General features: G+C 35.5%; 1 protein-coding gene across 2 annotated transcripts in view; it reads right to left on the reverse strand.

Annotated features, from left to right (window-relative positions):
• The window catches only part of DLG2 (discs large MAGUK scaffold protein 2), a 2,332,374-nt gene extending 2,308,088 nt beyond the window's left edge, over positions 1-24,286 (reverse strand). For both annotated transcript variants that reach the window (XM_037840899.1, XM_037840898.1), the window contains exons 1-2: positions 22,643-24,286; positions 3,655-3,786 (exon numbers count right to left, since the gene is read on the reverse strand). In XM_037840899.1, coding sequence (XP_037696827.1) covers positions 3,655-3,786; positions 22,643-22,661 — 151 coding nt within the window. In that variant the 5' untranslated portion in view covers positions 22,662-24,286. The remainder of the gene's footprint in view (positions 1-3,654; positions 3,787-22,642) is intronic.
• Between the last annotated feature and the right edge of the window lie 231 nt (positions 24,287-24,517).

A 24,517-nucleotide genomic window follows, 5' to 3' on the forward strand; every position in this document is an offset into this window, starting at 1 on the left:
AATTTCTGTAAACCCATTGAATCTACTTCAATTGTGTAATGGGGGTTGGGAGAGCAGAGGCTCTGACCCACATATAATGACTACTGAGGGACAAAGATGTAAGAAGACCTTTAGGACATGATGCTGGAATGGTGGCAGAAGGTCACCTGAACAAGGGTGTTACCAGAATAAAAATTTACAAAGAAAACCAACAGAACCTATAACAGTGAATTTAAATGTCATATGATTAATGAATATGGTTCATGAATCATCAATTGCAACAAGGTACCACACTAAGGCACATGTTAATATAATAGAGAAAACTGCGTGTTGGGAGGTGCAATGTGGGAACTCTACTTTCTGCATGATTTTTCAGTAAACCTACAAATGTTATTAAATATTAAAAATTAAATTAAAAATTAAATTAAAATTTTTGTTAAATTAAAATTAATAAAAATCTCACCCCCCCAAAAAAGGGATCGAAACTTTAAAAATAAATATACACAGTTCTTTCCATACCTTGCATAAGTAATGACTAAAAAAATACACAAATTTTAATAAGATATAAAAACAAAGAGCATTTGTGTTAAATAACTGAAAATGAACTGCCACTATTACATCATTAAAATAGTTTTCAAGAATAATTATGATGGTAACATAAATTTTCAAAGTGGAACTAAAAGAGAAGTATAAAATAATAAAAATGTTCCATCTTGTTCCTTCATCACCTAAATGACCAGTTAATAACCTAATAGAGTGCCTTGAAAATTTGAATGTTTTTGGCTATACTACATAAAAGGAACCTAAATTATTTTGTAAAATATCATTGAACTCCAGTTCACTTATATTCAAATCCTGGAAATTGTTGATAATATAATCATCATAAAACTTTTTTATCTATTTGATAAACATTTTCTTTAGTATTACCACAAGATGTCACCCTAAGCCTAACATCTAAATGTGCAGCTTCTAACGGACTGCTGCTTAAGGCTTTTTTTTGGGGGGTGGGGTGGGTAACTTAAAAGTTAACTGAGTGTTAACTTAAAAGAAAGTAAAGTGTCATTTTCCACTTCAGTTTTTGGTAAATGGAAAATCAAAACAAAGAATACAGGGACTCTAGAAGCAAGGAGGATTAATTAAAGTTCATTATTCTCCATGCTTACCATCTATCCTGCTATTTACTTTAAAGGCAATGTATCTTACCATTAGGTTTTATATTCTTAACTTTCTCCATTTTAAAAATTTTCTAAAATGAGCATACATTATTTTTATAATCAGATAAAATAATACTTTAAAAATTAAAAAACACAATTCCTTTGCCATCATCTTCCACCTTATTATCACAGAACCCATTTATAGAGTGTTTTTATGCAGTAAAATATCAGTCACAGTTATGTAGACAGAATTCTGTCCTCAAAAAATATATAATCTAAAACATACTAGTGTTTTTTTAAAAGCACATGATGGACAACAAAGGGAAAACAGTATTCATCTTCAAAGTGATGCTTTCCATCTGTAGGGAGAACGCTTGGTTTCCTCATCACATGTAAATATTAAAGCACATTCTGCAACAATGGTATTTTATTTTACTGTCCACTTCTGTTGGATTTTCTGCATTATGATTTCCTTCCATTATTGCAGTTATTTGTGATTCATGCACATTACTTCAATGTATTGGCTTTCTGAATCTCAGAATAATAGGTAAAGCCACTATCTTCCATTACTCACAAGGAAAAAAACTGGGAATTGGCTCAAACAGAAAGCAAATATGGACTATAACCAATGTCTTAAATATCAATGGTTTCTTAACTATCCTTTTATATCAATATAACTCCCATCAGGATGCATAGGGCTATATGACTTTTCTTCTTTTGTATCCTTAAAGAAAATGTATAGTATGACCACTCAGACATTCATTAATAATAAATTAATAACCAGTGTTTACCCACATAAAATTCAATAAAAAATTATGTTTTCTTGCATAATGTTTCTCCATTCTTTGTGCTCTGATTTATCCCAAAATAACTTTTGCCAAAGCAAATCTATATCCATTCAAAGCTGGTCATCAGGATTACTTACAAAACAGCTCTTACAGATTATTATTGCCTCTCATTTTATCACAGAAATTCAAACTAAAATGCAGACTCTAAGCCAAAATATTTATCACTCAAAACAATAGCAAAATGCAATTCTTTGCCATTCATTTGTTTTTCTATTCTCTAGTTAATAGTGTTGCATTACCAAATGACTACATTAAAAAGGTTAGTAGAATTATCTAAAACATCCAACAATACTTTTCCTAAATCAAGCTCTCAAAAGCTCAAGCTCTCAAAAGACTTAGCCAGTCCTACCTAAATACATCATACAAATCTATTTAGATACATTGTGATTCAGTTAATGGCCTTTACTACTTATCAATTAAATGCAGAGAACTGTACATGAAGCCATTCATTTTTAATTGATAAAATTGTGATTTAAAACAATTCTCAAAAATACTATTCTCTAGTGATGGAATTTATTTAAATTCTGTAAAACTCCATTTATATTGTTTTTATTTAACATCAACTAAGATGATTACAGTTATTTGTGTATTAATTCTTACCAGCCACAAAAGAGTATTTTAAAGAAATTAATCCACAGGCAAAATAATCCCATAAAGCTTTTATTTCTATTTTTATTCAATAAACTGGTTTTTCAAGTTTTAAAAATTTAATGGTTTTTAAACTTATATTCAAACTATAAAGTGAGGGGGTTATCAATAAGTAAGTCATTTACTTAAAAATCATAGATAAAAATTTCTCAAGATTAATCCTCAAAATTACCATTTTTAGATTTTGTATCAATAACCACCTGACCTGAAAAAAGAAAGATAATGTCTAGTAAACTCAGTTTTTTTTAACATACCATTTAACTCCAGTTAAACATTATAATAATTGAGTGGTTTTTAAAACTTGTTTAGTTCGTTGGTGGTTTTTGTCCTTCCTTTATTTATATCTTTCACTAGTTTTTTTTGCCTCTCAAAATATTATGAGAAAAGAATTAAAAGCTATCAGTTTGCATAAATGCAAAATATGTGTGTATTTAAGACATACATAATTAAACCATATCATTGCTTTTCTTCACAATCTTTATTAAATGAGAATAAACATAAAGCTAAACATTACGAGGTTAGATTCATGAGAAGAATTGACAAGAATTCCCAAGACCTGAGTTTTCATCAGTAAACTTTTCAATTCTGGATCATAAACTTTCCTAAGAAAAGCAAGAAAGATGAAGAGTACTTGTTGATATTATTGTTTTAAGAGAGTACAAGAAGACCTTTGATTTTAACTGAATAGAATATGACCCATCACTTTTGTTTAGGCAATAGCTTCCTTCTCTAACATATTTTTCCTCAATTTTTTGCAACAAACAACTCAAGTTTTTTCTAGATAAACTGTTCTTCCTATACAAACATTCTTTCAAAAACTCTCCTTTATTTACATTTATAACAGTTTTTTTTCAAAGTTAATCTTAAGTAACAAAAAGAGTGTGTGGTGGGAGAGGTGTCTTTCCTTCCAGTATCAAGGAAAATTATTCCAGTTTGAAATGTGGTTAACATCATATTCTTTAACCATATTACTCAAACTGTTAAGCCCAATTCTAATCAATAATAAAAAATTTTGTCATACATACCTAGCAAAGCTTGGAATAAACTGCTCTTAAAGATACCCATCACCTTTTTAACAGCGTTTTTCAACTGCTTCTCCTCTGGTTTCCTTAATTTTTGGCAGTATTCTTCCAGTAATGATAAAGCTCTGTCAGTATCTGAAAAACACGATTTTAAAATTCTATGTTATTGTCTTAGAAAATAGTAAGCTAACATTAAACTATCTTATAGTTATAGTTCTAATTTCATGACAAAATAATTTAATAAAATAGTAAAAAAATTCCATAACCATAAGATTAATAATTACACTCAACTCCTAATTTTAAGAATCCACTTTTATTTCTGTGACCCTCTCTTCCAAAAGGATTTGCAACTATGAAACAAAACCAAACAAAGGTCCTGAATGCAATACAGGTCAACAGATATTCACATAGTAGGTGTGATTCTCTTACCAGAATAGCTACCTTAAAATTGATGTCTTCCTGCAAAATAATGTCCAGATTCCTTAACATGACCTTGTGGCCACCCTCCCATGATCTGTTCACAACCTATATTTTCAGCCTTATTTCCCACTATGTACTCCACCCCCTTAACCCCCACTACACACACACACACACACACACACATTTTTTCTCACCTCCACTTTTCTTTGTTCTAGCTATCCTCTGTACTGAAATGTTTTCCCCTTCACCACTATCTCCCCCTAGAATCAGTGTGCTATATTGAAAAGGGTTTTTTGTCAGCCAGATCTGGGTCTGAAATATGCTTACTAACTGTATGTAATCTTTAAAAGTTATTTAACCTCTCCGAGTTTCAGTTTCTTCACAGGTATTAAGATTAAATAAGAAACCATGTATGTGCAATACTTAGCACAATGTCTAGCACATAGAAAGCAATCCCTTAATTTTGACTCAAGTGCCCTCTCTTCCATAAAACCATCAGTAGTTGCCCCAGTTAAAATTACTATCTCCCCTTCTTCCAAACCATCTTCCTGATGCAAATACTACAGGCATTCCTAACCTATACTGTGTTATATTACAGGTTCTTAAATATATCTCTTCATCCTCCTCAAGACAAAATATCCTTTAAAAGGTCACCAGAGTGGCAGTGCCTTTCCATGTGGTAGGTGACATTTGTCTTGAATTTTAAAAGTTCTCTCCCTCTTCTAATTTACCACTTTCACAAATATACTAAATTTCAATTATAATAACAGTAGTTCATGTATAATGAGCACTTTATTTCGTATCTCCTTTCTCCTGAACCTTCCTACTCTTCTTCCCCACTGCCACTCTCAACTGATTATCTTGCTTCCTATATCATGGGACATCAGAAGAGAACTTCCGCAAGCTCCTAACATAACATCCAAGGACTTAATCTGTAACTGCATCCAAATATTCTGCCTTCCCATTTGTGACTATGGATAAAAAATTTTGCTTCTATCTAAGGACAACTCCTCAACTTGCGCACTGGAATCTGTTTTCTCTTGCCTACTCAAGGATGTTCCTTCAGTCAGTTGTCACTCTGAATCCTGTATCATCAATTGTTTTCTTCTCCAGTCAATCATTCCATCAGCATACAATAAACTGTAAAGCCAGTGATTTTTAAAAAATTTTGACACTTCATTCCTCTCCAACTAATTCCAGTACCCATTTCTCTGTTCTCCTTTACAGTAAACCTCCTTGAAATACTGCCTACACTTCCTTTCCTTGCATTCTTTATTCAGACCATTCTGACCTGACTTTCCTTTCCTATAATTCCACTAAAACAGCTCGTCAGGGTTGCCTACGATCTGCACATTACTAAATCCAATGCTCATTTCTCAGTCACCTTACTTGACCCATCAGCAGTATTTCATACTGTTGTACTCAATTCTTCCTAAAACATTTTCTTCACTAGGCTTCCAGACAGCAGTGTGCTGGCAAATTTTTAAAAACTGGTTGTCCAAACCCAGAACCCTTGAATCCTGAAGATGATTTTATAAAAATGTAGCTTATGAGGGGTGACAGTGTGATTGGGAAAGCCACATGGACCACACTCCCCTTTGTCTGGTGTATGGATGGATGAGTAGAAAAATGGAGGCAGAAAAAAAAAAAAAAAAAGCACCTAGTGTTCTTTTTTACTTTAACTGTTCTTTTTCACTTTAATTTTTATTCTCATTATTTTTGTGTGTGTGGTAATGAAAATGTTCAAAAATTAATTTTGGTGATGAATGCACAACTATATAATGGTACTGTGAATAACTGAATACACGCCTTGTATGACTGCATGGTATGTGACTATATCTCAATTAAATTGAATTTTAAAAAAAAACTGGTTCTCCAAGTTAAAACAAAAAATGTGTGCATCTAGATACATACATAAGTTTATTATAAGTTTTACTGACATAAACGATGTGTGGCACAAAACCTATAAATAATTAAAAAATATACAACTCTTTTTATTACAAATTCCATATAGTCAGTTAACTCTCAAGAATACTTTTGTTGATCCTTGTAATAATAGCTGATTTATGAGTAGTTCCAATATGGAGGTTGGCTGAATTTTTGTTACATTAATGAGTAAGACAAAAATGAAACACCAAAGATGATCTATATAAAAACTTCATTCTTTCATAAATGGCATGACCTCTTTGCTGAATCAGAAAATAATTTTTGAGCAGTAGATGAATATTCTTCAATTTTTATGCTAATCATGATGTAACAGCTATAGACACAACAAACTTTTAACCTGCACTTGCATTGTTAACATTTTCTCTACCACTTTCTTATCAACAAAACAATGAATCAAGCCTTGATTTGTAGCATTTGCCAATTTCCAAGGTGTAAATACTCCCACCAAGTCCAATTTGAAGATACCAACATGTAGTTGGTACCACATCACTAAAGACTGGCTTGGGAAGAGATGCACAGCAGCACATCATTCTACATATTTTCTACCATATAGATACAATAGATGTAAATAACCTCAAGAGCATAAGAGATAGTAAAATATAGAATAATCAGGAATCGATGAGTTTTTAGTATCTATTTTCAATATAACATATTTAAGTTTATACATGTTAATTTTTAAATTGCTGTATTTAACAACCAGTTTGCAAACTTGCTGAAAATTTAACTATAGTCTCTTGCAAGCTGGTATGAGCCTGCTCCTGCACATCATAATCCAGGGCAACACTCTCTTCTAGGTTCTCCTGCTACATCATAAAGATGCTACTTCTCAATCACTTTTGCTGATTCCTCCTCATTCCTTAAACCTTAAACATCCTTACAACTCTCTCTGTTCTTACTCCCTAGGTAATCTTATCCAGTCTCCTAGACTAGCTTATCCAGTCTCCTGGGTTTACATATTATCAGTTCTCTCAAAGGCTCAGACTTTCCCTGAATTCCAGACTCATATCCAACTATCTACACAACACTCATATTTGAATGTATAATAAGCATCTCAAATACTTACTGAGATATATTGTCAAAACTGAACTCCAGAACTTACCCACCCACCCACCTGCAGTCTGCATCTCCTAAAATGTTCTCTACCTCTCATCTTTCCAGTTGTTCAGGCCCAAATCCTTGAACTCATCATTCACTCTTCTCCTTCTCTAATTCTCCACATCTAATCCATCAGCAAATCCTGTTGGCTCTAATATCAAAGTATTTACAGAATCCCCCTACTTTTCACCACGTCCAGTGCTACCACCCTGGTCTAGGCCACCATCATCCATCTCCTGCATTATTGCAACAACCTCCTTCTAGTCCACATGCTGTCACCTTTGCTCTCCTATAGTCTTTTCTAAAAGCAACAGCCAGAAAGATCCTTTCAAATCATAAATCAGATTATGCCATTCCTCCACTCAAACCTCCAATGATTCCCAACCTTAATCAGAGTAAGACTACCTCTCTGACTTCAGCTCTTACACCCCTTAACTTGTTCAGTCTACTCCAGACACAATGGCCTCTGCTCTTTCTCAAATAGGCCAAGAACTCATCTACTTCAAGACTTCTGTACTTGCTATTCTGTCTGACACACTCTTTCCTCATATATCCATAAAGCTTGTTCCTTTCCTTCTTTCAGATCTCTGCTCACCTGTCACCTTATCAGCAAACCTCAAACTTACTCCCTTAAAAGAAGGGGGAATTTCTGTAGGCATCGATGGGTGGAGGAGGATATTGGTATAAAACATGGTGACATGATCATATAATAATACATTTGTATAGAACATTAATTTTTAAAAGTGCTTTCATACTCTAACTAGTGATGGGATTGTGGCCGCCCTTTTATGCTTATGATTACTAATAATGATCACCATGTGGCATAAAATCCATTATGCCCTTCATCTCTCTCTACTGATTTCTTCCTGATTAATGGAAGTTTGAGCTTGAGGGTAATCTAAAACTAGAGACCCTATGAAAAGATAATAAATCAAGCAAAAAAAAAAAGAGAGAAAACCGCAAGGACCATTTCAAATCAGAAATCCCTAGCCAGATCTCCATAAGCGGAAAAAATAAGAAAATTGACATAATTACCCAAGTAATTAAACTAATCTTTTAACTGAGTTTCAAATAACCAGGTATAAGTGGGGATTTTTTCACTCGAATTGCCTACTTAGTGGCCTCAATTCTCCCATTTTTTTCACCACAGGAAATCTATCTTTGCATGATTCCTGAATCTACTAAATGAATGAAACTAAATTAGGATTTCCTGAGGGCAGGCACAGGAGGAAAAGGGAACCATTTTTTTAAAATAAAAATGTACTGCATGAAATACCCAATCCAAAGGATATAGTGAAATGATGCATAACGGGAATTTTAGTTTATCATGTGACTCTTAGTTAAGGTTCAACTGTATTGTATTCATTTTAAGAATAGCATTGCCAGAAAGTTATAAATAATTCGGGACAGGCAATTTAAATTTGAAACAGAGAATGACAATAATGCTAATGAATAACTTTTAGAAGAAAAGGATGATACATAAAATTACTTGCTATGGCTTAAAAAAAGGAAAAAGTATAGAATATATGGTGGTATCATTGGGAAAACTAATATCAAAGTATAATAGAGGAAAGGATGAATTTAATACACAAATAAATCTTGGAGAACAAAGCATTTAGAATAATGAAATTCCTTTACATAAATTCATGTAACGTTTTTACAGTTAAGAAAGAACTTCTACATCCACTACTGATATACCACGCCATGCCTATTGTCATGAAATTGAAATTCATAGTAGCTTGTCCAAGACCACAGAGCTATTAAATAACAGATTTGGAGCTTAAGCCTAAAGCTTTGGATTCCAAGTTTAGTGTTCTCTCCATAGTTATCACCCTTAATCCTCCAGAGACAGTGTTGAGCATATTTCTACAGGGAAAAAAAAAAAAACGAAAACCTGACCAACTAGACATAAGTTGCATCCCTTGAATTTTAGAATCCAGGGTTAAATATTAAGTCACTAATTTTCACATTTTTTAAAAAAAAGATTCTATTCACTTAAGTTCTTTTATTCATTAAGCAAAAATTTATTTAGTCTAGTATGTTCCAGACACTGGGAACTCAACCCTGAACAAGTTAGGCAATATCCTACCCTAACAGAGGTTTTAGTACAAAAAGAAAGAGAATTAAATAGGACATTTCAACAAAGTAAAAAATTAAAACAGAGTGTGATAACACTATGATGACACACAGTTGTTGTTCTAGTTTGCTAATGCTACAGAATGCAAAACACCAGAGATGGATTGGCTTTTATAAAAAGGGGGTTTATTTGGCTACACAATTACAGTCTTAAGGCCATGAAGTGTCCAAGGTAACACATCAGTAATCGGGTACCTTCACTGGAGGATGGCCGATGGCGTCCGGAAAACCTTTTTTAGCTGGGAAGGCACGTGGCTGGCGTCTGCTCCAAAGTTCTGGTTTCAAAATGGCTTTCTCCCAGGATGCTCCTCTCTAGCAAGCTTGCTACTCTTCAAAACGTCACTCACAGCTGCACTCCTTTCAGTCTCTTTGAGTCAGCATGTTTTATATGGCTCCACTGATCAAGGCCCACCCTGAATGGGTGGGGTCACGCCTCCATGGGAGTATCCCACCAAAGCCACCACCCACACCTGGGTGGGGCACATTCCAAGCAAATCTAACCAACACCAAAACGTCTGTCCCACAAGACCACAAAGATAATGGCATTTGGGGGACACAGTTCATTCAAACCGGCACAGTTGTTATATGAGCAGTTAGGTAAGTTGATTCCTTACAAATTTTACTAACAAGCTTGGCCTTTACCCAAGGAAGAATGACAACTCATGGAAGACTTTTAAACAAGGGAAAGCATGACCATTTTTAGTTTTAGTTTTATAAAGATCACTTCAACTACCAATTAAAATAAGCAAGTACAATTAGTTTTCTTTTTCTCATACTATTTTTAATGAATATATGCAAAAAATTTTATCACTTATTAGATACTACAATCAGCAAATAAAAATATTATATTAGCTAGTATTTAAATATCCTTAATTCTCTTTGTTGATATTATTGTTTTTGTTATTTTGCAAATTAAGGATATTTGTATGAAAGAAAAAAAAATGATGTCAATTGAAAAGTTACTCTTGAGCCAGGTATTTAAAAAGAAGGATTTTAATATTAAAATTTATGGTTCAAGATGATACAGCAAAGGCATCAACATACTACTAATAATATTAGCTAATATTGGACAATGCTAAGCACTCTGCAAAAATCACTTTAATCTTCACAAGAACCCTAAGAAATGCTATCACACACATTTTGCAAGTAAGGAAACTTGAGATTTAGAGAAATGAAATAACTTGCCCAAGGCTATACAGCCAATAGTGTGGAACCAGGATTTAAAACCAAGGTCTGTCTGGCACCAAAGCCCATATTTTTATTTAAGTATTATGCCATATGCAATTTAATTTACTGGAAAAGGATCATGGTGTTTCTTCTTTCTACAATGGTGCTTAGCAATTACACTGTACCACTCCCTCCAAAAAACTTCAACAAACACCTGTTGATCAGGATATTTCCCCTGTTGAAACTAAAAGAGATCAGTATAAAATGGTAGACTTGTATTACCACCTTTCAGATAAATCATACTTTGAAGTTTTCTAGAGTTGTTTGGGAGAAGGATGAGTAGCAATAGAAGGTTAAATAGTCATAAATAGAAAGAAAGAAGATAGCAAATTACATCTTCAGATGAATATTGAAATATACCTAGTTGTAACAAACTAGAAAAAGAAAAAAAAATAAATAAAACTTGGAATTTAAACAGTAAAGAAAATATCTGACCAAACTTAAAGCAGACCTAAAGACTGCAAACATTTTCCATACATTGGAGGGTTTAAAAATTAGTTTAGCATCATTGAAAGAGAAATAGCATTCATAAGAAATGTTATCAGAATCTATAAAAAGCACAATACTGTGATAGTATTTCCTGTCTGCGAGCAGACATGTCATTGCCATTTCTGAGTAGGCTTGTTCCAGAAACTGACCAGGACTCTGGACACAGGCCACTGATGGAAGAGGGAAGAGGACTCTGATTTTGAACACAACCTTTATCCTCCTTGAACCAAAAAAAAGAGAAAGTATTTTGATGATAAGCATTTGTGTAACACTTTAATATTTACAAAACAATTTTAACTTGGACTAAGTATTTTTATTTTTATTTGACAATCACAATAACCCTAAGAGGTGGGTATTATTAATACAGTCATGTTTTAAGATGAGGAGTTCGACACTAAAACTGTTGATCTGCTTTTAGTAACTTAGCCAGTTAATGCTAAAGAATGGATTCTAACTTGGGCCTTCTGATTCCAATGCTACACTCTCCTCCACTGCACCACAATGCCATTCATTTGTTCAAAGAACACCACACTAATACAGTGTAAAGAACATTGGACTAGCTTCTAGACCTTATTCTATCACTAATCAGCTTTGTAAACTTGGGAAAAACATTTAATTTCTGTGAGTCTCATTTTCCTCATCCGTTAAAAAAAAAAGTGAAGTTCATATGCACAATCTTTTTTTTTTTTAATCTTCATTTTATTGAGATATATTCACATACCACACAGTCATACAAAACAAATCGTACTTTCGATTGTTTACAGTACCATTACATAGTGGTACATTCATCACCCAAATCAATCCCTGACACCTTCATTAGCACACACACAAAAATAACAAGAATAATAATTAGAGTGAAAAAGAGCAATTGAAGTAAAAAAGAACACTGGGTACCTTTGTCTGTTTGTTTCCTTCCCCTATTTTTCTACTCATCCATCCATAAACTAGACAAAGTGGAGTGTGGTCCTTATGGCTTTCCCAACCCCATTGTCACCCCTCATAAGCTACATTTTTATACAACTGTCTTCGAGATTCATGGGTTCTGGGTTGTAGTTTGATAGTTTCAGGTATCCACCACCAGCTACCCCAATTCTTTAGAACCTAAAAAGGGTTGTCTAAAATGTGAGTAAGAGTGCCCACCAGAGTGACCTCTCGGCTCCTTTTGGAATCTCTCTGTCACTGAAGCTTATTTCATTTCCTTTCACATCCCCCTTTTGGTCAAGAAGATGTTCTCCGTCCCACGATGCCAGGTCTACATTCCTCCCCGGGAGTCGTATTCCACGTTGCCAGGGAGATTCACTCCCCTGGGTGTCTGATCCCACGTAGGGGGAAGGGCAGTGATTTCACCTTTCAAGTTGGCTTAGCTAGAGAGACAGGGCCACATCTGAGCAACAAAGAGGCATTTGGAAGGAGGCTCTTAGGCACAACCATAGGGAGGCCTAGCCTCTCCTTTGCAGCAACCGTCTTCCCAAGGGTAAAACCTGTGGTAGAGGGCTCAACCCATCAAACCACCAGTCCCCTATGTCTGCGGTCATGTTAGCAACCATGGAGGTGGGGTAGGCGAATACCCCTGCATTCTCCACAGGCTCCTCAAGGGGGCACTACATCTTTTTTTTTTTCCTTGTTTTTCTTTTTTTTTTTTTTTTTAAATTTCCCTTATTTTTTAAATCAACTGTATGAAAAAAAAGTTAAAAAGAAAAAAAACATACAATAAAAGAACATTTCAAAGAGACCATAACAAGGGAGTAAGAAAAAGACAACTAACCTAAGATAACTGCTTAACTTCCAACATGTTCCTACTTTACCCCAAGAAAGTTACCTAATATAGCAACATTTCTGTGAACTTGCTCCTACTGTATCCATCAGAAATTAACAGACTATAGTCATTCCTGGGCATCCCCAGAACGTTAAATAGCTTATCTGTTCTTCTTGGATTATTGTTCCCCCTTCCTTAATTGCTCTCTATTGCTAGTTCTCCTACATTCTACATTATAAACCATTTGTTTTACATTTTTCAAAGTTCACATTAGTGGTAGCATATAATATTTCTCTTTTTGTGCCTGGCTTATTTCGCTCAGCATTATGTCTTCAAGGTTCATCCATGTTGTCATATGTTTCACGAGATCGTTCCTTCTTACTGCCGCGTAGTATTCCATCGTGTGTATATACCACATTTTATTTATCCACTCATCTGTTGAAGGACATTTGGGTTGTTTCCATCTCTTGGCAATTGCATATGCACAATCTTATTTGAAAATAACCAACATATATTAAGGGGTAGGGGGAGTATTAAAGCCCTTTTGGAAAAAAAATCTGATGTTCAAAATGATAACGATTTTCACAAAGTCACCTAGTGGCATCATCATAAGAAGGCACATAAACTCTGTTGTACATGTGGAAAATATGTATTTGCAATATTAATTTTTTTTCTCTCCCTAAATTTTCCCATTTCCCTAACATCATTCAGGCAGATAACGGGTTCTGTACTTCACTGACTCAGGAGTAGTACTGCCAGAAGAGAGAATTGAAGGGATTTCCAGGTTATTCCTATCTTGCTTTCCCAAAGCTTTAACTTTCTTAGAATAGAAGAAGAGTTTTTCACAGAGGTGAAAGGGAAATTCTCAGGTACAGACAGAGACAGAGACTTCTCCTAGCCTCTCCCCAGTCTGGAAAATGATTTCCCCAGCAGAGAAAAGGAGAGAGAAATCTTTCAATCCCAGGACAGCAGGAATCTAGGTTCTGCTTCCTGGCAGCATTGCCTACACGAGGGCAAAACCCCAGAAAGGAATGGCAACATAATGTATCCAAGTAACCAGAAACACAAATTCTGGAAAAAATAAAGTCTATGCCTTGAAAGTGGCAAACTGCTGTCAGACTAAACAGAACTATGCAGATACAACTACTCATGTCTCAGAGGCAAATCACTGTACACAGATGACCAATGACTAGAGAATACTCCCATTCCAGATGGAGCCCTAACATAACCCCAGGAAGTGGAGGAAACCTCAAAAAGGATTGGAGTTATTTTGTTTATTACTCAAAGTCTAAGAGTCAGAAATAAAGTTGAATTATAGAAAATGAATGGATATTTCTTACATACCTAAATTTTTTAGGCTGAGTCCAGTTTAACGATTATCTGATCTTGTCCCTTCTCCTAGAAGCCAGGTCTTCTAACTACTGATCTAGGGTTTATTTTTTTCCCAACAATATCACTGCTGTCTATGACCACCATAATGATGATGATAATAGAGGATAGGGTGATGTAGTTCAAGGCAAAAAGAGTAGATACTGAATTAAAACCCATCTTACAGCTTGTTAATGCAAAGGAAAGGCTAAGCCTACTTATGACTGTGCCTAAGAGTCACCCCCAGAGAACCTCTTTTGTTGCTCGAATGTGGCCTCTGCAAGCCAACTCGGCAGGTAAAATCACTGCCCTCCCCCCTACATGGGACATGACTCCCAGGGGTGTAAACCTCCATGGCAATGTGGGACATGATTCACAAGGATGAGCCCAGACCCAGAATCATGGGACTGAGAAAGCCTTCTTCACCAAAGCAGAAAGAGAAATGAAACAAGATAATAATTTCTCATTTGAAATTAAGAAATTTCAAATGAAGTTGACAGGTCATTCTGGAAGCTATTCTTATGCATCATATAGATATTGCTTTTTAGTTTTTAGTGTGTTTGGGATAGCTAGAAGGAAATACCTGAAACTGTTGAACTGAAACCCAGTAGCTTTGATTCTTGAAGAGGATTGTATAACTACATAGCCTAGACAGTGTGACTGTGTGATTGTGAAATCCTTGTGCCTCACACTCCCTTTATACAGTATATGGACAGATGAGTAGAAAAATAGGGAAAAAAATTAAATGAATAATAGAGGAGGGATGGGGGATGGGATGTTTTGGATGTTCTTTTTTACTTTTATTTTCATTCTTATTTTTTTTTGGAGTAATGAAAATGTTCAATTATTGATTGTCATGATAAATGCACAACTATATGATGCTATTGTGAATAACTGATTGCACACTTTGAATGATTTGATGGTATGTGGCTATATCTCAATAAAAATCGAATTAAAAAAAAAAACAAACATCTCACCACACCTCATATTGTCTGGTAAACTTATATTGGTCTTTTATATCTCATCTTAAATATCACATCTCCAGAAAGAATTCCATCTCCCCTAGATAAGGTCAGTTGCTCTCCATCGATTTTCCATGACACCATGTGTTAAGCTCACCACACAGTACTGAAATTGCCACATCTGTCTCCCTAACATATTTTGCAAAACAGGCTCATAGAATAGTACTCAATAAGACTGCTTATTACCTATGAGGAATTTTTACTAGAACACAACCTAACAGGTTCATTCCAAGATAGTCTTATCAAAACGTTCAATGATAAAGATGTCACAACTCTACAAAATGTTAGGCCTCCTATAGAAGAATCAAAATCTTACCCTACAAGAGTTGGGTCTCAATGACTAGCAGGATATTGTTTTCAGAAGAATGAGATGTATAATTGTACCCATAGTCTTTGAAAGTTTAAGGAAATCATTTATTTTCATAGGACTTTCTACTTCGTAATTCACCAAAATAAATTAGGTCAGGAGAATTGTTTCATAATGAAGGTGATTTAGCCACAATTCTTGAAATAGATTTGAGAAACTTACTAAAAATTGAATCCAGAAAGCTTACTAGTTGGAATTAGAATGACTGACTGGACAGAAGAGACAGGGTAAAACTCATGAGCCTTTGCTGACAAAGCAACCTATATTGAGGATACAGAGTTCTCATGTCTTGACTGCTACAAGTTCCAGAGCAGGAATTATAGACGGAAAATAGGTCCCTTCCCCATCCCCTCAAAAATGTTATGCATTCACAAGCTTATACTAAAAGGGAAAAAGGGAGAGATTTGCTTGGTGACTAAAGAGTGTTTGTAAATAAAAATGCTGAGAGAGACAGAGCTATCTATAAAGCAAAAAAGAAACTTTTTAAGAATATTGAAAGCATTAGAGAGCAGAGAAGAATTAGGGAGAAACACCCTCTTCAACTTTTCTCTGACATTATAAACGTAACCATTAATATGCAGTTTCCTACTAAAGTTCAGCACACTCAAAGGTCTTTTCCGTTCATGATTTAGAAATGGTGATTACAGTATGTTGAAAGACTGAGCTTTGTTGTGTGTGTGTGTTTTTTTTAATATATGAAAGCACTCCCAAATCGTAACAGACATTTTTCCTGTAGCTACTACAGGAAACACTACCACTTATTAAGTATATACTTCATGTGAGACTACATATTATATACCTTACATTTTAATCTTATTTAATCTCTACAATTGGTGCTGAGTTGTCTTCTAAAGTCATCAGCATCACCACCTTTTCTCAGCTTAAAAAAAAGGCAGACACCTAAACCCCATCCCCAGAGAATACAATCTTACAGGATCTTGTAGGTCTAGGATAGACCTACACACATAATAATCATCCCAGGTAATTCCAATGTAGGTGGTCCAGGCTTTGAGAAAAAAAAATGACCAGTGTTTTTCACTTGTTGGGTTACATACACATAATGATTTTTCTATCGCATACCTGGGAAAACAGAAGATGCTCACAGCTGGCCATGAATTAGGGGAAAGCAACAGCTCAGCATATTGGTAACCCACAGGTGGCACACCAGTTGGGAGGTCTATAATTGAAATGGGTGAGTGAACAGAATGTTATTCAGACAATAGTTAGTTTCCAACCAAACTGAGCTTTTGATAGGTTCGGCAGAAGTGGTTTGAAATTGTTCTCTCTGGCAGGTATTTTTGTGGTATGACTCTTTTGTGTTGTCAAACAATAATGAAACCACAAGTTTTCACAAACAGACTGGGGGCAAGGTTGACAAGCTTTGACAAACCTCCCAAGGACGCCCTTGGAATAGAAGACCTTCCCTCTTCTCTTGGCGGGAAGACAAGATTTTCCTTACAAGCAACTTAGTAGATGTCCAGTGCAGTTTAGTAGCTCCCATATTTCTTCTTTACCAATACACTTTTCCTATCTTTTTTTTTTAAACCCAGTGTGATGGTTTGAAGCTGTATGTGCCCCAGAAAAATGTTCTTAAACCTAATCCATTCCTGTGGGTGTGAACCAATTGTGAATAGGATCTTTTGATGAGGTTACTTCTGTTAAGGTGTGTTCCACCTCAATCAGGATGGGTTTAATCTTATTACTGGAGTCCTTTATATGAGAATGAAATTCAGACAAAGAGAGAGAAAGCCACAGGAGGCAAGAAGCTACATCAATGGAACCCAAAAGAAAAGGCAGAGACCAGGAGATATTCCCTTGCCATGTAACAGAGGAGCCAAAGATTGCCAGCACCCAGCCCCAGAACACCACAGTCTTCAGGGAGAAAGCATCACCTTGATGATGCCCTGATTTGGATGTTTTCTTAGCCTCCAAACTGTGAACAAATAAATACTCATTGTTTAAGGTGAACCATTGCGTGGAATTTGCTTGAGCAGCCTAGGAAACTAAAACACTCAGAGTCTACTGTTTTTATTACACACAAAAGAAATGGAATAAAGAAAAATGTAAAGAGAAATTTTTTCATGTATTGAACAAAAGAATGGTTGTAATAAACTTCTTTTTAAGAGGCAAATTTTTAAAATATTTTTTAATTAAAAAATTAAAAAGAATCTATGATTCTGTAATTTCCAATAACTCTCAATGACAGCCAAGATGGCCCTTTGGGGTAATTTTAGTAAACTATCTATTTTTCTTTGAATTACAGAAGTTACAAACTTTAAAAACTGCTTTTTCACATCATCTCTGGGAAGATTCAGTGCTTAAATCCTTTCAGTTTTATTGGCTGGGGAAAAAAAATAAGTTTTTGTGAAATGAAAAAGTATTTGGATATATCACTGGTATGCTGAACACGAAAATTCAAACACAAATCTGAATTGGATAGAATTCAAACACTGAATCCAAAAGGAACAAAATATCCACTCAGGTGCAGTCAATAAATTCAGGTACATATTTTCCCCTTAAGGGAATGTGAAAAAAGTTACTCTAAGTATTTTTAAAAAGCTAGAGATGGAATGGGAGTGTACCCAGATAATGAAAGGCAAAGGTAAATTAGAGGGATACTGCAAAAAAGAAGTTAAGCCACAAAGGGCAGGAAACATATAATGAAAGAAGAAAATTTTAAATGAAGAAGAAATAAACAGAATGAAATAGTATGTTCCGGTTTGGTCATGAGATGCATCAAATATATGGTTAAATCACACACAGAAATGTACATGACATGTATTTATGTAAGAAATGATACGAATACATGATGCTGTTGGAGGCAACACAAGTTTATCAGGGCCACTTAGTCTTAGAAGAGATGTGATATACCAAAGCCCAAAGAGTAGGCTCTGTTGCCAAGTACAAATGCACCTCTGTGTTTCACTTTCACTAACTGGTATAGATCTCGATCCAGTCCCTTCATTCTTCTCACCCCACCACTCCTCACAGTGGTTACTGTCTTTATGACTTGGGCGCCTATATCCCAGCCTCTATATGGCAGAAAAAACAGATGAAGAAATTAAGACTGATTGTAAGGCTTGTATTTGAAATGTGATCCATACCTGCTTTATTCACATAGCTAAAATAACAAAGTGTGATACTCAGTCAATGATCTCTAAATTATAGACGCTTGTAAATATCTTGTACATGATGTAGAAATCTGCTCTAGATAAGGCAGTCTCCACTAAATAGCAGAAAGAACAAAGGACCAGGGACAAAGAAAGTAGTTCCAGCACCACAACAAATTTACTAGTTGAACATAGCAGCAAAGAAGAGTATGATGAAGAATACGAGCTTTGTAGAAAGATAGACTTGGATATTAATTGCATTTCTACCACTTAGTGATTGCATGACCTTGGACAAGAGCAGAAAAAGGGAACTAACATTTTCTGAATATATTACTTTATGCTGGTCGCTCTGTTAGGCACATTACATACATTTATATTATTTTAATTCTCTCAACAATGCAATAAGTTAGGTAGTGTCAATTGTTATATCTCAAATAGGAAACTAGTGCCCACAAAAGTTTCAACAATTTTCCAGTAATAGTAGAGATAAGATTCAAACCAAGTTTTTCTGACTCAAAGTCCATGGAATCTCAGTTATCTATAAAATGAGAATATAAATGCCTTATATAGGATCATTTCCTTTTCCTTGCTCAGGATAAGAAATTTAACTAACCCATTTGAGTCAATCTTATCACTCATGTCTAAGAATAGTTCTAAGGCCCCTTCCCCAGAGAGGAAAAACAAAACAAAATAGAAATGACACTTTTATGAAGAATACAGTCAACCAAAAATAAAGACATCAGTAAAAGGCTATGAGCCCAGAGGAAGCAACAATTTCATTTGAAGGGTGCCCATGAGATACATGACAATATCATGTCTTTGAATTCTAATTATATACCACTCTTCAGCTTCCTTTTAAAAATACACAATTTTAAAAATGAATTATGAAAATTATAGCATTTAACTTTTAGTATACGGTAAAAATCAGTTTATACATACTCCATTGTATCACAAAGAAAGGAGAATTCAAAGAAATAAAAGTTGAATAATGATAGGTAGACCTCTATATCAGTTTAAAAGAAGCTCAAAGATAATTAATAAAGTACTGAAAACAACAGAAATTAAATTCATATCTCAAAGTATTAAAAGTATTGATTTCTTTCATATATTTAACAACAATAAAGAGAACCAAAAAATTGCTCAAAGAGTAAATTGCTTTATACTGAAAAATTCTGCTGAAGCACATTTTATCCTTAAAACCACAACTTTCTGTTAAAACAACAGGGAAGGAGACAATTATCATCAACTTTTATTTCTTATATTATCCCAACATGAAATCTGATGATATTGATTCAAAAAGTCTTGTTGAAATAGCTCCTTACAATATACCATGATCTTGCTACTATGACATCTTAGATTGGTCCTTAATATGCACAAAGTAAAACAGGTCAAAAATGACCTATAGGCTCAACTGGGAACAATTCAAGCTACTATCATAGAAAAGAGAAATATGAATGAAAAACAACTATTGGGGGGAAAATTCCTAAAGGAGAAACAGAAGAATCTTCTGTTGATAAAACTGAGATCTATAAAAATGTGAAGAGACTGGGGTGGGAGCTATATGAAGTAATGTCAAACAGAAAAACAACAGTGAATACAGAGGGTTGAGATACAACAGTTTCAGCTTCTCTAAGAGTAATTAAGACTAGTACCTGGAAACAGACTTACCGAGATGTCACAACCGTTTCCACTTCCTATGATGGTTGCATATTACCAGTCAATCTCCTCTCTACTTTGACAATATACAGAAAATCTGTCTTATGAAAATTTCATATTTTAATAAGAATATATTCAACAACATTTAGCTTAATGTTCTTTAAAATTACATTCAGTCTAGATCTTGCGTCATAGCTATCACATTTAACAATGAAGAGAGAAAAGAGTCAAGATGACAGACAGTGCTCTTTACAGAACAGACCTAAGCTGTACTTTATAGTATTTGTTTTTACTTATATTACATAAACAGTACAAATGGTAAGCTTAGCCAATTAAAAATAAAATGCACATGTAATAACTTGTTTGACTAATTGTGTATAGTACTCAAAAACATACATCTTAATACTAACAGTTTTAAGAGATTAAAAACAAGATAAATTGTTTCTTTACATCAGTTCAGAAAATAAATTACATAGTGCATATACTTTAGGATAAGCCCATATTGATTTGCCAGTTAGAACTTGTCAATTCTCTAAAAAATCTGGTCCATTACAATCAACCCATTGTTAAAGAAATGGGAAGGAAGAGGAAAAGGGAAGGAGGGAAAGGAGAAAGAAAGAGAGGGAGGAAGGAAATAACATTAAACGATTTCCTTTAAAGTATTATAATTTTCAATACTTTATCAGCAATGTTAGTATCTTTTAAAGATAGGAATTTTTTAAAAATTTAGTCTGTTGGCTTTAGAAATCTCAAGTAGCTCACCCTACTAAGTTATACCTAGAACATCAATTGCCTTCCTTCTTCCTTTCCCATGCATACCCTTTTCTCTCTCATTTCTCCCTCCTTCCTTCCCTCTCTCCCTTCCTACCTCCGTCCCTTTCCTTGATTTGCTTTCTCTCCCTTCCCACTCTCTTTCCATCTCCCTTTTCCTTCTCTCTTTCTTCTCTCTTTCTCTTCTCTCTCTCACACACAATGTGTCTAATTCAATCATTAGCTCAAAAAAAGGTAGTCTTAAAAGAGAAACTGGTGAACTAGAAAGAATAGAAAGACACAGCAAGCTAAATGAGTCAAAGAACCATATCATTTATTGCTCTCTGTTCCCAAAAACCATTCTTCTTCCAGATAAACCACTGTGTCAGATCTGGACAGGTGTAGCTCCAAGATCTCATGGACAGTCTACTTCTCTCAGTGATAATGGGGCAGACCGGGGAGTGGGAATGATAATTCTAGTCTTAAATACCAGTGTGCAAAGGAACAGTTCTAGGTATTTCCAAGTTTTAATATATCATTTCCTATCTTTACAAATTCAGGCTTGCATGAAACATCTCACTTGTTACAATTTTCCTCAATGCACCTTCCAAATACACAGGTAAAAGGATTAAACACTGTGCAAAGCCGGCTTCAGGACCCAGGCACTTTAACCTACAATTCACCCAGAGCTATAGTTTCAGAATGCAGCAACTCATATAACTGGCCAACATTTAGATCTAAGCTGGCCCAATATAGTAGAGTTCAAGAGTGTTCATATAAATTTTGATTCAAAACTCTTGAGAATATTCTTCATAATTGATCTGATCTTCCATATCACGTCAAAACAAACAAACAACAACAACAAAAAATGGTTCACTAGAAAACATAGGAACAAAGTTAACCTTGGGTAGATCTAGGCTAACCTGAATCCCCAAAGTCTAACCTATAATAGATATACTGCAGGAACCCACTGGATCTTGATCAATTCCATGTTATAAAAGTTGGGAGAAAAAATAAGCTAGACCTTTTCTTCATTTGGGGAACTTACCAATCATGTTATTGGATAATGCATTTCAATGTATCTGGAAAAGCACAACAGATACTAAAGTTGGGCTTTATCACAAAAGTGAAGATTTATACTAGAGTAAAACCAAAATATGAAATCTATTTTCTTTTTTTAAAAATCAACAGATAAATTATAAATCTGTAAGTTTGTTCAGTGCGAACAAAATTACTTTGCTCTCTTTTAAAACTATGTAGCCTGATAAACATTAAATCATAGAGAAGAATTCCACTGTACAAGTTTCTTTTTTAAAGACTGTTTAAAAGTAACTTTAACATGCTAAGAAAACAAGTTATAGAAAATCCAATTCCTTGACATTGTATCTATTTTTATTCTAAATGCTGATTTAGACAACCTGATTCATGAAATCACAAATGTCAATAAATACTAAAGTCATACTTCATTTTGTTCTAGCAAAAATAATATTACTGAATATTGTACCACTGAATAAACCTTACTACAATAAATATTTCCCCAAACCCAAGCAAAATTTTACCTTCCAATGGAATACAATTTAAAATTACAAATACCAGAACCCCAAGAAAAGAGAGAAACAAGTATTATGTAGGAAGCCTCATAGCCCACCTTTCTTCTTGACTGGCATTCTTGGGTCTTTCTGCTGCGACAGGATTCAAGATCTCGTTTCAGCTCTCAGCTTGATCCAGCTGGATTGAGGCCAAAAGCCAGGTAACTGTTGGCAAACCACTTCACTGTTCAGTTTTGAAATCCCAGCTGGGTCTTCTTTTTCAGGTAGAGAATAATGGTGTATTTTTTTCCCCAGTTAAACTTTTGACATCTCCCACGGAGTTTAGAGAAAACTAACTTTTGAGTTTTTCAAGTTTTTCAATTTTAAAAAATATTTAGTTTTTAAAAACTGAGAAAATTTTTGTAGCATAGAAAACGTAATTAAAACTCTTCATCAGGAAGCAACATTTCTGGAAGTTCAAAGACTAACTCAAGGCACAAACCAAATTTGGTCAGCTGTCTCATTACTCTATACGTGATCATGTTCAAAAATTTGATGTTGAAGATTCTCAATTCTTTAGAGAAAAATTTAACCTCCCCTCCCTCTCACCATAACAAAAAAGTCTCTAAAAAGGTGGGTGAGTTTGAACAGTCCTCTGAGGGCAGAAACCGACTTGAAAAGCCCCCTTCTATTCATTGGACAAGAAGTTCCGGATCTCACCCCCTCAGTCAGACAAGATTCTGCTTGCTGTCATTTTCATCTTTTTCTTCTGTGCTCTCTAAGACCCCCGGCTTGTTCTTTAATGCCTCTCTGATTCCGATCCTCCCATATATTAACCGAGAGGACTGAGAAGATGGAAAGCAATCCCTTGGCATGGAGACATTAAAGTGACAGTGCTACTCAATGGGCACTTGATGCAGCATGAGTTGGCGAAGCAGATTTCTTCACACTGGAGTCATTCACATCATGCCATTTCTTCACATCCAAGCAGCTACCTATCTGGCGAGGCAAAACACTGAGACTGTTCAAGAGGAGAAGCGAACCTTCCCCCAAAGGCGTTTTCTGAGACGCTGTAGTAGTGTTAGGCATGTAAACATAAGCTATGCAAACGGTCCGCGATTTTCTAAATGAGAGTTCAGCTGCTTGGCTTCACATCCACCCTTTCTCTCAACCTCTCTCCAAACTACCCACCTTCCTTTTGCAGAAAAAGACAGGAAATCTCTCTGCCAGTGCTGCCACCCCTGCCCACACCCCGTTCTTATGCAGAACACTGAAATGTCCTGCACCCTCCAGGCGATGAAGTGTTTCCTCAGGCAGGAGAAACAGCAGCATTAGAAATTATATAACTCTCGAATTTGGCTTCCCTAAGACATGGAGACTGGAGGGTCGGGGATTGCTGGTCTGAGAGGTACTGCTGGGTATTTAACGAGCACAACGGTACGCTGGACCTCATTGCAGAGCCCTCACCTCACCCCGAAACACTTACTGTCTGACAGGGGATTTTCAGGGTGGGTGGGGAACGTGTGACAAATTTCTCTCCGGCCCCTTTCCAAGCAGAGCGAGAGGATGGAATGAGGGGACTAAAGATTGGGAAGAGGAAACGGACAGCTACGAGGGGAGGAGGCTAGTCAGGGGCTCTTTGCGGCACCGGGCGGCTTAATTGGGATTTCTGGAGAGGCGGTACCGGAGAAGCCGGAGCCTTAACAGTAGAACCAGGCGAGAGCAGGCGAAACCCCCTCGAGAATGAAAGGAACGAGCAACTCGGCTCCAGCTAAGGGAGCTGCCCTGAGGTGAGGAAGGCGCGCAGCAACACCCCTACGCTCGGACCGCCCCATTTTCCTCTCAGGGTAGGAGAAGACGGAAGTGGACTAACCAATAGCTGAGGCAGGGAATGCAGGCCTACGGAGAAACAGACCCAGTCGCGCCCGGTCCTCCGCGAAGCCAATGAGTAACCGTAATTTCTGGACGCCGCGACCAATCACAACCAGGATAGT

This window comes from Choloepus didactylus, chromosome 6, assembly GCF_015220235.1.
Source record: "Choloepus didactylus isolate mChoDid1 chromosome 6, mChoDid1.pri, whole genome shotgun sequence".
Classification (NCBI taxonomy): Eukaryota; Metazoa; Chordata; class Mammalia; order Pilosa; family Megalonychidae; genus Choloepus; species Choloepus didactylus.